This window comes from Chelon labrosus (genome assembly GCF_963514085.1).
Source record: "Chelon labrosus genome assembly, chromosome: 21".
In the NCBI taxonomy this organism is placed as follows: Eukaryota; Metazoa; Chordata; class Actinopteri; order Mugiliformes; family Mugilidae; genus Chelon; species Chelon labrosus.
In genome coordinates, this window is record NC_140354.1 from 7,787,685 (window position 1) to 7,801,570 (window position 13,886).

General features: G+C 42.2%; 2 protein-coding genes across 3 annotated transcripts; both read right to left on the bottom strand.

Annotated features, from left to right (window-relative positions):
- Nucleotides 1-613: 613 nt before the first annotated feature.
- LOC311506974 (nuclear distribution protein nudE homolog 1-B-like) lies at nucleotides 614-8,419 on the bottom strand. 2 transcript variants are annotated; one of them, XM_084571152.1, is made up of 9 exons: nucleotides 8,357-8,419; nucleotides 7,406-7,532; nucleotides 6,670-6,823; nucleotides 5,237-5,385; nucleotides 4,991-5,127; nucleotides 3,883-4,140; nucleotides 3,705-3,790; nucleotides 3,037-3,188; nucleotides 614-2,902 (listed from the first exon to the last, which is right to left on the bottom strand). In XM_084571152.1, exons 2-9 carry the CDS (start codon nucleotides 7,489-7,491, stop codon nucleotides 2,854-2,856), a joined length of 1,071 nt encoding a protein of 356 aa, XP_084427278.1. In that variant the 5' UTR covers nucleotides 7,492-7,532; nucleotides 8,357-8,419; the 3' UTR covers nucleotides 614-2,853. The 2 variants fall into 2 exon arrangements, with proteins under 2 accessions (XP_084427278.1, XP_084427279.1); XM_084571153.1 differs by lacking the exon at nucleotides 8,357-8,419 and having other exon boundaries at nucleotides 7,406-8,008.
- Nucleotides 8,420-10,112: 1,693 nt separating this feature from the next.
- Nucleotides 10,113-13,564, bottom strand: mpv17l (MPV17 mitochondrial membrane protein like; the record flags this gene model as incomplete). Its single annotated transcript, XM_084571483.1, has 4 exons — nucleotides 10,113-11,597; nucleotides 12,042-12,071; nucleotides 12,661-12,731; nucleotides 13,258-13,564. The coding sequence occupies 4 exons, from the start codon at nucleotides 13,562-13,564 to the stop codon at nucleotides 11,382-11,384; spliced, it is 624 nt and encodes a 207-aa protein (XP_084427609.1). The 3' UTR covers nucleotides 10,113-11,381.
- Nucleotides 13,565-13,886: the final 322 nt, after the last annotated feature.

Sequence of the window (13,886 nt, forward strand, 5' to 3'; positions counted from 1 at the left end):
TGGCACGTAAACATCACAGCTCTGTGGTTACGTACTGTAGACACAATACAAAATGATCTTTGAAGAAATGAATAAACCAGAAAACAAACATGAACGATAAAAGCCACGTGTACATTTGTACCGAAGCTCAGGTTGACCTGTGAACGTGCTGAAGTTTTATTTTTACACTTTAATAATTGATAAATCACTGATGACTGTTACGGCTGCATTGGTATGATGGGTTTAAGTTAATGAGCAACTTGTTTCACATGAAAAATACTTGTATGTACTGACATCCACACAGCAGGGGGCGCTACAGAGAAGTGTACAGTTAGTACAGTACAGCTGCAACTTGTAAAATGGGTCATAAAATCTCTTACTATGCAGCAGACTGAATCATTTGTCACCATTATTCCATTAGAGTAAGTCTTCAGGATCCATCTTCAGTAAATGTTAACTTTGTGGGTTTGACATCTTTGATCTGAACGCAATGATCACGCCTTCAACGCTCTACTTCTTTATGCACATCATCCGAGGGTTTTATTTTTATTTGACTGTAAGAGTATGTCTGAACCTTAACGGTTTTGTATTCATCCTTGAGATTGTGTGATTTTAAACCTCACAAATACACAGAATGTGATTGTTCACTAAAAGTGACGTGTACAACAACAACTCCTGTGATGCAGGACTTTCTGCCTCATGAACCGAAGACGTTCTATTAAATCCATACCAAACTCTTACAGCTGTTGTCGTTCCACTTCCTGTGAAATGTACAGATCACAAGAATCTTTTTTTTTTTCCCTCCATTTCAAGTTTTATTACTTTTTCAGAAGCATCATTCGCAGCACAGAAGGTAAAAACAACAAAAGGGCAGAACAAGTTTTTATAGTCATATTATAGTCACATAAGGCAACAGAAAACTCCACTACACCTCTGCCTTCACAGGAAACACTCGCCCTGACTGAACCACAGCCTATGTTAGTGAGCCTACAGTAGATAACACTACAACCTATTACATACTTTATTTTTATTTTTTTAACATAAAACACATGTAGCCTTCACTGAAGTATTCGTATCTCCTCGTTAACGGAAGACGTTTGCCATTTCACTCCTGGAGAGACAGAAGTCGAGGTCTGCAGAGGTTTTTTTTTTTTTTCTTTTTTTAAACTCTGATCGCGCAATCGTGAAACAAGTCTCCCCTGTCATGTTCATTTACCGACATAGCATCTAAATATTGGACGGAACAAACAACATGCATCCTAGTCTAGCATTAAACTGCGATGTTTCTGGTGTAAAAATGGAAAAACTTTGGTCTGTGAGGAAGTGAGAAGGCCTGCGCAGGACTGTTACATTACAACGCATGTGTTTTCACTAGTGTACCTAATGAACTGCTCACACTGCGAGTGCACAGTGAATTGCGATGTTTACATGGACACTAGTATCCAGAATAAAAATACCTCTATTCATTCTGATTTCTAAAAGTGGTGTAAAACTTTGATAATCTATTCAAAAGAAAAAAATAGCTCTAAATAATCATGCAAATGCTTTCTGCGCACGTTTGCCCCACGCGGGGTAACATGAGGTTTCCAGGAGGGACGGAAAACAAAGTCAGAATCAGTGCTGTCATTTAAGTTGGAAAGAAACTTCTTCTTCTTCTGTTTTATTTCTGGCAGATTTAAAGCTCCACAGCGGGCAGAACCGCCTGGTCGAAAAAGTTCTACTGTGGTTAATGTTGTGGAGCATCTAAACATCTGTGAACACAGAAACTGGATCTCTGTTCATTTTAATCTGGTTGAAGAAATATTGTCCATGTAAACGGAGTCTGCGAGCCACACGACCAAAACTAAAGCTAAAAAGCTACATAAAGCTGCAGAGATGGTGTCGAGTCTCTTCCTTATTAGAAGCAAAACATTTCGCACTTGACTTGTTATAATAAAAGGTAATTATTAAGGCAGCTTTAAGATGCACAACCCCTGGTGGCCACTAGGTGTCGCTTTTGGTAACATGTGAAATAGTGAGAAAAGTCTTTTTTGTTTAAGGCTTCCTGAGACTCACCTCAGGTCAGCTTCACCCGCACCATCGCTTATTTGAGCACAGTAGTGTCACAGCCAGCAGAAAAAAAAAAAAAAAACAAATTCAACAAAAACACAACTCAGCCCTTCAGTAATGTACAGATGAAGACACATATTCCCTGTTTATCTATGAAAAACATTTTCTGGGCTACACAATCTATTATTATTTTTATTCTTTAAAATCAGAGGCACTTTGTTGTTGCTGCAGTTTTATCAACCCTAACCCTAACCCAAGCCGACAGACCGTCAGATGACAGGACAAGACTGAGTGTGAGACATAAAGACGTTTCCAATCATGTGGATAAAAGTGCTCGTCCAGTGTTCAGCCCTCAGACGCCCTTCAGCTGTGTTCTGATAATTTAACTTTAGCTTTAATTGTGAGGGCAAAAATGTAACAGATGTTTGGGAATTACCTCATGTAGAATGCTGTGCTTTTAATTTCTGAATTCTGAAATTAAAAGCTTGAACACGCCTTTAGAGAGACCGAAAAAAACAAAAAACAAAATCCAAACAAAAGGATGCGACGCTGTGACGTGCAACACGAATCCAGTAAATTAGTTCAAACCAAGTGCGAGTGCCGACAATAAGTCCTATTAATAAACAAACAAAAACTGTGTAGCTCTGAGCTGGAACAGAGTTCCCAGAGTATCCACGGTAACGCATCCCCAGCTTCTTATGAGCGGTCCATGTCCCGAAGACGCGCCTGTACGATGAGTGACTCACCATACCCGTTACATGTGGGACTTCCAGGCTGGACGGAGAGGAGAAGGCCGAGCAGCTCAAGATTAAAGGTGGCTGCGGTTCACAGCAGCAGCTTGGATCCGGCCCCAAAGTCTATCCTCTTGACCAGCCTGTAAAACGCAGCAGAAAAAGAGTTGTAGCGACGACAGGAGGAAACGCCTTCCATACACAAATATTCACACGTTGACTGAAAAACATCCGCGCGTGTTTTTCTACTTGGTCCGAGCAGGATAGAGCAGCTCACCCCTTGTTGTAGAGGCCGTTGGTCGGGTGGTTCTCTGAGGAGTTGCTCTGGCCCGCTGCCACCCCCTGTCCACTGGCATGGACAGGGGGTCTGCGATTAGACGTCTGTTCGTGCACGTACTCCCGACATGAAGCCAGCTTTGACTCCAGGTTCTACAAACAGAGAAGAAGAAAAAATGTTCAGAATCGTTGGTTAATCTGCTATAAAAAAAAATAATTAAAACATATGAGGAGGCTAAGAGCTGCACAAGAAGATCTGTGAGGCTGCAAACGGTTATATTTGCAGAGATTGAAGTAAATGTAATGAGCAGTTAAATGTATGAAGTTTATTATGTAAATTTTGAACTGAACTGTTAAGAGAAGCTCCACAAAGAAAGTGAATCTGATATATTCTGTCACAAATGTGAACCTCATGATGGCGCTGGGAGAACAAGTCATTAGGCTTCACCCTCGGGGATCACGAATGAATGCAAAGTATTCTATCTATCTATCAGCTGCTGAGATAAATCTGTCTGAATCTATGACACAGGGGAGTTAAGAGAATAAAAAGCTTCAATCAATAAGTGTTGAACCAAAGTGCGAACTAACAGCTATGCAGACGTTTTGACCTCTGAGACCTTAAAACAGTGATGATCAGTGACCACAGTGAGTCTACAGCTCAAGCCTTACCCCGACTTTCCTCAGCAGCTCTCCAACGATGTTCAAAGCGGAGATTCTCGCCGACGTGGTGAGCGGCGTCCCTGACAGGCTGTCACCTGAGAAACAGCAAATTCGACGGATTTGAATGAAAAAGTTTAGAGCGCTGACTGATGTGTAAGATCATTCATTTCAACAGGCGTGAACTGACCTCTGCTGACAGACGGCGGAGGGGTTGCGAAGGCCTCAGCGGAGGCTGGAGGTCTGGACGGCGTGGGGGCAGAAGGAAGAGGCTGGTTGGGGGACGAAGATGCGCTTTTGTCCTCTGTTCTTTTGTCTGGAGGCGTGAGCGGCGGGGTGGGAAAGCCAGTTGAGGAGGCTGCTGAAGGCTCCTTTCCTGAACTGCTGAGAGACGGCTTCCTGTCTTGAACCTGCTGCTTTTGCTGCACCGCAAGCTCCTGCCTCAGGTCTGAGAAAGGCACACGACAGAGACAGGAAATACAGAGCAGGTGTCTGAATGAAAAACAGATTTGACTGATATGAAACTATTTGCAAAATGGGAAATCCCGAAGACGCAATATTCACTTTAAAAAATGTAAAACGTGGACAAACCAAACAAACATCTAAGAAGCAGAGTAGACAGAGAGCAACTGTGAACACACGGTTATCAACTGCTACAAACAGTCGTACAGAGCTTGGCCGTTCTACCATCTACCGTTTATTTGTTCTAAATGATCATGTTGTTGTGAAAATATTTGAATGTTAGATGAAGATGAAAAACGAGAGGAGTCCTCTGTGCGTGTGATCTTTGGACTTGGTCGTTTTTATGGAGCGGTTCTCTCAGCTGACGAGCCAATCAGTGATCTCTCTGAGTGAATCAACATGCTGAGTTGGTGAAAAAGCAGCCGACATTGGTCGGACGAGTGCCAACGGTGCGGGACACACCACCAGAACCTATGTTTTTTCTCTTCTTTTATACGTTGCCGCATTTGTTTGCCTGTTTTCAACCAGATGAAATCACCTCAGGAGGTTAAATCCACTCTCTGTTTTAGGGTTTTTGATGGTGACAAGTATCTCAAGATTCAATTTGATTCCATTCATTGTGTTGTGATTCCATACAGAATCCATTCTGCATCCAAATATAAAAAAGGAGAGGACTGTGCACCAAACCCTGACTAGTTAAGTTAATGGGTTTTGATAAAGGTAAGCAGTGTAGTTTTATTTAACTACCCCTACTTTCTGATCAGCTTAGTGTTTAATAATATACAGTGGTCATATCTGTCCATTTGTCACATGCTGAAGGTTTTTAAGCGCTCTACCTCTGGCCTCGTCCTTCAGCCTCTGAACAGACTCCAAAAGATTCTCCTTCTCGTCCAGCTCGCTCTCAAGGAAGGCGTTCCTCTCTATAACCTGGTTCATCCTCTGCTCAAAGTCCTCCAGAGACATGATGGTCGCCCTGAAGACGCAAGGGCAAACAAAGGGCGAAATGACTGTGACGGCGCCGGCGTGTTTTCATTTCCCCCCCTTCCCCATTTTTCAAGCGAGTGCTGTGCGCGCCTGCTGACCTCTTGGCCCTCTCCAGGTCGTCGTTGGCCTGCTCCAGCTCTCTGATGTATTTGTGAAGCTGGTCTCGGACGGCCGTGGTCTCAGCCAGGTCTCCCTCCAGGCTGGAGATCTGCCGGCAGGCCTCAGAGTGCTGCGACTCATACTTTTCCTGGCAGTGGGGGGGGGGGGGGGGGGGGGAATAAAGAAACAAGGGCAAAGTCAACGACTCGACTAAAAACGTCCAAAACATTCACATCGTAAACAACAGTCTCGGGAGGACCAGAGTCACTTCTTCGCTCCTGAACTGTGTCACATTTCAGCATGCTTCACCCAAATTCCATGAAGTCTCCACATATTGCACACACATTCAGTCAGATAAAGCCTTTTCAACGCTCTGACCACAGTTCTTACCCCCCTGGCTAAGTAGAAACAAATATTAACACAATGACAACAGCAATCAGAGCTCGTTTCTCCTGTACCTCTTTCTGTCTCCCTCTTTGTTTCTACACAAAACATATTCCTTTGGTCTGCGTGTAACAACAGGATTATTGTTTACTCTCTGCTTTAGCCGAGGTTAAAGTGAAGAAAGAGCTTCTTTACACGAAGCAACGGCTGAAACTTTTAGGTTTGTTTATCCTTTCATAAAAGCACTCTGCACAGGTCATGTGAACTAATAAAATACTTTATTTTCTTGCAGCATTCGCTCCTGACTGCAAATTAAGTGTGCAACAAGTTACAAAAACTGGAAGGGGTGCAACGAAACATTAGAACAAACTGTGAGGAAAACATACGCGGTGCAATGACGTCACTTTCAGTCTGCACAGCCTGACACTGGGGACAAAGGCACGGAGCGCAAACAAGGATATAGGAATGAAATACGACGTAACAGCTCCTTCTAGCAAACAGTGTCTTCACTGTGTACGTTTCTGTCTTTACACTATGTTAAAGTCGGAAGTAAAACTTATTCCGAAGCTTTTTAAACTCAGCAGCTGTCCTTGAAAGGCTCAGTCCAGATCCCAGCTATGTTCTCAGCAGAAGGATTAAGCGATGGCATTTTTTTTTAAAGGGAAGAAATTGAGGGTGAGTAAACTGTGACTGGAAAGGATCTTATGGGAAGAACTGCCATCCCCTCCAGACACTGAGAGTCATCAGCTGCCTTTCTCTGTCCTGAATCGGTCCTCTGTGAAACTGTGTGTGTGTGCTCAGACCAGTGGAATCTATCCACAGCAGGCAAACCCAGGCTATAAAACAAGACTTCGTCAGCTGATAAATATGGAAATACCCAGTCAAATCCACTTTAACAGTCGGTTGATAGCAAATAAAAGCCGAGTGCAATTACAATAACCGGACGTCCCACACGCTGCAGTTTTATGCTGGTCATAAAACGATGTTGAGACAATTATTTCTAAATAATTATTGAACATTTCTGCCCGTATCTGTTTTGTCTCTGTACCTTGTAGTTCTCCAACTCCATGCGCAGGCGGTTATTGGAAGCGAGAAGCTCGCGGTTTCGCGCCTCACACTGCTTCAGCTCCGTCTCCAGCTCCACCTCGTAGTCCCGACTCATCTGCTGAAACTCCTGCAGCTCCTCCTGGGCTTCCTCCGCACTGAACACGCACACACACAGTATAAACCATATGTTTGTTACCTTTGGACACATTCTCATCAAGTCAGTTTGGCTCGTTTATTTGGATTCATCCTGGAAAATAATCACACTCTGGTTTGGGGGGGAAAAACAATCCGATCAGATGACTAGGGATTGTGGGTTGAAAACATAGTTTGAAAAGAAAGTTTAAACAAAGCAGAAACGGGTTCTCAGAATTTCTATAAACTAGAGCGCAGAGAAGGAATATTATTTGGCAGGGTTTATTAAATACTCCCACAAGAACTACAAGATTATACTGTATATTGCTGTGCACAAATTTGACTTATATAACAAGATAAATATTATGTGCCTTTCCACAATGAAAACGTTTTCAGTTTTTGTGCAGACATATGTTGATTATGCTTAAAGAAAAAGCAAACTGGGAACTCAAATCCGGAAGAAAATGCACAATTAAATGATGATGTTGTGTTTATATGGTAGAGGTTTATTACGTGCACACTGTTAAATGGGTTTAGGACATCTTGTCACGCAAAGAACTGTGCAGATTTTGGTCAATTAAAATGAGACAAACTGGGGGACACACCTCTGTCGGTGCCTGGCAGCCTGTTCCTTCCAGTACTCCAGCTCTTCCTCCAGGGACCCAAACTCTGGAGGCTCCGGATCCCCCATCTCCAGCCCAGTCCACAGCAGACTCTTCCACCTACACTAATCTGTGGTCGATTAAAACAAAAGCACTTAGGCAAGTTCCGACTTCCGTTTCGAATTCGGCCAATTTATGTTTAACATTGCACCTGCTCATGAAAAATTATACCTTACTACATGAAATTAGTGAAAACGATACAGCTGATTTTTGACGTAAATTCGGCAAATAAATAAACCAGCAAATATCATGTGTGTGCGATCAAATCACCAACTTTGTTGCTCGCCACAGCGGTCCACCACCTGTGCGTGAAATTAGCAGTAACGGGAAAATACGTCTCAGCCTAAACTAACTAAAGTTTATTTTAACACTGAATCCATGCCGAATTAGACAACATATTCACCCGATTCCAATAACATTTTAAAGTTGGACAAATTCAACAACTGTGCCTCAGGCTGCCACGGAAATAAATTTGTCATTAACCTTAAATAGAGTCTTGTCGTAACAAGCGGTGATGACAAAAACGGGAAGTTAAAGCAGACGATACCCAAGATAACGGAAAACTTATACCGATAAGTTGTCGGGTAAAATCACATTTTACAAAAATAGGAAAAATGTTAACAATACACCACAACACTTGAGCATAAGAAAGTTGAATTCATACATAAAAGTTAACGCTAGCTAGTTCGGCTAACGGGGTTTAACCATTTAAATCCCAGCTGAGATAAACATATCACTGCCACAATTTACGATCAACAGTTGGCTTCGTTTGACGCAAAGTTGACTAGTATAGCCTTTCTCTAATCCTTCTCCATGCCTTTCTGTCACTACCGCCAGAGTTTGTCGGTTAAATCTGAAGCCGGATGGCTAAAATAAAACTATTAAGGGACTCGCCTTGAGTTGGAATCCACGAAGTCGCCACCGCTTTGGGAGTACGTCGAACAATACTTGTTGCCATTCATATTGTGAGGACCAGTTCACCAATCACAAGTTAGATGACAGCCTCGTTGCGTGTTACTATTGGTTGACGGCTTGTCAATCAAGTGCAGATGGGCGGGATTAGAGTCGTTGTCCAATTAGAGTACTGATACCAGTGTTGGAGGAGTATCTGCATAATATCACAGTCTAGACATTTTGATGGATTACCAGAGGGTGGTGCTGCCTTCAGGGACTGAATGCACTAATTATTTTATTTATTTATTTAGAGATTATTAAGGGTTCATTTAGCCAGTTCAGCACTACTAACTGACTTTAGTAAAATACTGCAGCGAGGCAGTATACTCACATAATTGTGTGTTTCTCTGCAGATTTATACTGTGACAGAGAAAAACTTTAATATTTTAATAGCAACAGAAATCATACATTACTTGTTTATAATATGTGTACAATTTTGGCCTTAATACCAGGAATAAAATTTACTTCAAACCCATCGATCGAAGAAATAAACATGTTTTCTTTTCTACTGTCAAATAAAACCCAATATGGTTCAATAAAACATTGATAATAAATACATAGCTTTGGTGTGTTCATTGCGCTTCAGCCCATTTCTGCTCCTAGACTCCGACTGGGGAATTTCACTTCCAGTCGGTAGGGGTCAGAGGTCAAACTGGGTCAACTCTGTCCTTTTCAGGGGGATTAAGCAGGCCTATCTGATCCTGGTTAATCCATGCGCACCATCACTGGAGCATAAAGCTGTAACACACACACACGCATGCATATATACTCCAATCCACTCTGTCCTTGCTTCATATCTGGGCTGCATGTTTTCAGTCCATCTTGTCCACACTGACAGGAGATTACAAACATGAATGTGTGACCTTCGCTGACATCACAGGGAATTTAGTTAAAAGGGATAGTTCTGCATTAAGAGAAGAAATATGCTCTTTTGATTCATTCAGGGCTGACATATACAGAAAAATATGAGTTAGGATGAGGTCAGCCTATCTTAAAATAAAGAATCAGCTGTCTAAAATTACCTTTGAAGAGCACTCAGTAACAGGACAATCTTGATTTAATAAACAGAAATGTTCAACGCAGGGACTGTTTTTCCATGTACATTGTATTATATACAGCTGCTGAGCACCATTTTTCACCTTTAATTCTCTCTAAAGTAAACTAGACTAAACTAGCTTTCATACGTTTAGGTTTGCGCATTTGATTGCAATGTTAAACTGTTAACTGAATATAACTAGACATTAATCTTCTCCTCAGGATTAACAGTCATTAGGTTAAACTTTCTCTCCATCCAGTGCTCAAAAATACCTCCAAAACTGACAACATTCCCATCAGTCTCAGCTGTACTTTGTGTTTCCTGTCAATCCGCTAATTATAGTCACAATCTTAAAGTACCACAATCTCATTGATCTGGGATTAACTCTGGTACAATTTCCCCCGTCAAATCTCTTTCAGATCTGCGGTCGTGACACAATCCCATCCACTCAACAGAATAGAGCTGTTTGACCAGTTTATTGGTTTCGGGTTTACTGTCAAAGTGTTCACACAACAATGAAGCGTCCTACTTCTGAAAATATCAAAGTACAAGTACAACAAAATAGCTGAGGTTCTCACAGTTGACTGTAAACCAGAGATCATAATACCATAAAAAGGATTTTCATTCTATGAAGTTCAACGTTTGTTTTGTACATTCAAAAACACAATGTTATGCAGTTTGCATTTTTCTATTAAAGGATTTATATCAAGTCATGCACAGCCTGGGTTTTCACTAATTCAGGATCTATATCATCATATCTCTAGTCTTTGAGCTCTGCTAAATCTAAACGAGTGAATTAAGAGTCTGGCTCGGGTGAGTGATGTGTTACATGATAAGGTATCTGGGCTGATGGCAACCTAGTAGTTGGTTCAAGTAAGAGGACAGGATTAAGATACTGAATATTTCACACTAGGAAAATAGGGGACATTTAATAACAGATAATTGATCTCTGGCTGAAAGGAAAGCGCTTTTCTGTTAAACACGCTTGTTTGCTTTCTTACAGAGAGCTAGATGGAAGTTGTTCTCTAAAATTAAACCACAGTCCGTGGGCGGTTGTCTGCTGGCTCCAGCTTCACATTTTGTGCTCACCTAACTCGAAAGAAGGTTAAACTCTTTAACATCCCTATGTCCAACTCAGACTCATATAACATACCTGAAACTGCTGTAAATCTTCACCCACCTCAGAGGATGCTTCCAAACGCTCATTTTATTGATTATTACTAATGACTGTCATCAGTCAGCTAAACTCTGCGAGCTCACAGTCAGGGATAGTCTTGTCACCAAGAAAAGGCACGACTGGTGTAAAGCAGAAAAATCAAGCTCTGTGGGTTCAGATCAAACCAGTGTCACCAGCATGCCCTGTAACCTAAAACATCCACAGACCCAATCTCACTGTCACTCCTTTGTACGTCAGTAAAGCTGTAAATGATGTGTCAAGATTCATCACTTGGACCATTTTAGAGTTATTCCATATGTCACTTTGGTCCAGAGCAAAATATCTCCCTGAGGATGAACCAGGTGACATCTAGCAGCTTCATTAGGGTGAAACATTAACTTTTATTTAAGAAAAATCCAGATCTAATGAGTTGACTGACCTTCAGGCTCCCCTGAGCACGAACCTATTCAATTTTAACGACCACCATATCTTTTCTGCTGCACCACCTTCAAGACAAAGTAGATCCAGCTTCTTTGTGGCTTCAGATTGTCTTAATATAACACACTGTGACGTCTTCTGTGGTCTGTTTAGCTGCCTGACATCAAGCGCATTTGAAACCATTTAAATGCCCACATTTGTCAAACCTCATGTTACCATAATTACACCGGGATTCAAAACAGTCCAACTCTTGTGTGCGTATGTGACAGGTAATGAGATGACTGAGTCCAAGTGTTTTCTTTCGCTTTACAGCTGTTCGGCTCTCCGTGCTGCATTTAGTTTTCCCTCTGGGTCCTTTGCTTCTTTCGGGCCAGTCGGGCCTGACGCATGTCCTCCAGAGTTTTACGGGGGTCCATGACAAATGCCAAAGCCACGGCGGCAGTGCCGTCGCCGCTCTGCCTCGAGAAGCACAGGAACGTGGCCCAGAGGAAGGCGCAGCAGCCCATGAAGGCCGTTCGCATGTACAGTGGCATCAGGACGAAATTGAGAAACTGTGAAGAGGGACCAGAGGCAAAATTACATGATGACACTGACCAAAGTGTTTTGTTTCAGTGTAGCATATACATATATGGATCTAGCAATGCAAGGCCACTAACATGTTATTGAGTAGGCCAGTTCTCGTTTTAATTCAGTACATGTTCTTATATTCCTGTTTAGATTTAATTCTTATTTGAGTCACAATTTACAGTTTGTATTAAATTATGTTGTGACCTGCAGTGTGAAAGGAAAACCTCCCAGCATGCTCAGTTCACAATTTTATTGTGATACTGTTTGATATTTAACCTCTGTTACTTTTAGGTTTATTTTCTTCTAATCATAAAAACTTGGCAGCATTTGATCAGGATGGAATCTTCCTGTCATTTATCTCAATGAAATTCGGTTGCTGTTTTACCAAATTATAAAAACTCTAAACAGTGAACAGAGTCCAGGTTTACCTGCATGAATGGCCAGTACATGAGTCCAGTCTGAAAGAGAGAATAAAACACTGTTATTTTAGAGGACAATCCATTTTCATGAACATATCACTGCCTTAATTGATCATATGCAGAATTTTACAATACGTCATTCGTCATATGTGCTTAATGTTGAACTTCCTAACTGTCGCACAAGTGGGCTTGGAAATATTGTAAAGAAACAAACAAAGAAAGAGAAAACTGCAATTGGTTGTAGGTACAGGCTGAAATTTTGATTTGATCTGTAATTAAAGATCTAAATTTTTGGTAACAGCAAGCAAATCCTTCTTTTCAGAAACAGTGTGCTTTTGTAACATGGCCAGTTAACGGGATCGTCGCACGTTATCCCACAGTTACAACAGCATGACACGATGATTCACATTTGGCAGGATCTCAGCTCCTAAACGTCCTGAAACTCGTTGACTTCTTTATCCCCCGGCTGTAGTCACGAATGAATTACCTCGCTTGCTCTCGGGCGTCGAGCCCACTGCGCAAAAGCAGCAGTGACACAATCTAGGTTAATCTGGTTGTGAGCTGGCAGCGGCAGTGTGTGAAGGGAAGGTGACTTTCCCCAGCTTGATGCCACAGAGGCCTTTCTTACCTTCCAGGTGTTGAAGAACTTCTCCCTCCAGTCTTCAAAGATGTCCTCCTTGCCCTCCAAGAAGCTCACCCCTGCAGGACAGTAAACACATTTAGACAGAGTTTGGAACGATAAGCATTTGTGCGCAATTACGCACAATGTAAAACCGTGCGTAATGACTCCTCACCTTGACCAACTTGATGTTTGATTTAGAGACAATCTTTATAAGAAGCCTCTTCAACTTCCTACAGCTTTCATTGCTTATATTCCCATTTACAAAGCACATTTATCTTTGTTTGCTCGCCTGTGGAGATTTTTGTGGCACTGAGGTGTGTAAAAAATAAGTCCTGGAGTTATATAGTGTGTTGCAATAGCAGAGGGAGCAAATATATGTTTACATAATTTTAACTAAATATCTTAACAAAGACATTTAGGTTCTGCTGACTTTTAAAACTGGCAAACAAGTTAGTGTTTTTGACATTGGATGTTCTTGGCAATAGACGGTGGATGATGGATGGCACAGTCTAAGTAGAAACAGGGTGTGTTTGCACATTTCCTTAAATTAACCAACCTCTGCACTGAGTGGGAATTCGCTTGAATGAAACCTGAGTGTCTTACCTGTGTAGAAGACACTGGTGGCCAAAGGCGACGCGAAGCTTTGGTCCAGCAGAAGTTTCCGGAAAACCATTCCCGCTGACTTCCCAGGGAAACGTCTCTCCAGGGCTCGTAGCCAAAAGTAATTAAAGTTTCCATGGAAACTGATTGCCACAATGGCAACGTTGCGAGTGTGTTTCCAGTCCATGCGCTCCTTCTGGGCGATGAGCTGGTGGACTAGGTCACCGCCGGCGAATAAGCACCCGTACAAAGTGACATTGGCCAGCCAGGGGAATCGCTTGGCGGCTTCTTTGAGCACAGCTCTCCTCATTTTGGCACCGACGAAAAAGTGGAGAAGATGTCCTGCCCCAAATGGCTTGTGTTCAGCAATCAAGACGCAAGCATAGCGGTAAAATTCGGATGACAAGGCCCTGATGTCACCCGGATGGCCGACAGGACGCAATCCATCTGTGCGCGGTAATCAGGGAGGGATTATAGGTTTCCACCGACAGCAGGAATATCACACATTATCAGATCTCAGAGGGCTAATGAGAAATGCACACTCCGGCAAAAAAAATCCTCCCAAAGAATCCAACAAATATCTGCGTAAAACCCGCCATGGCTCCACTTAAATCACTTAGACAAGTCTTCTC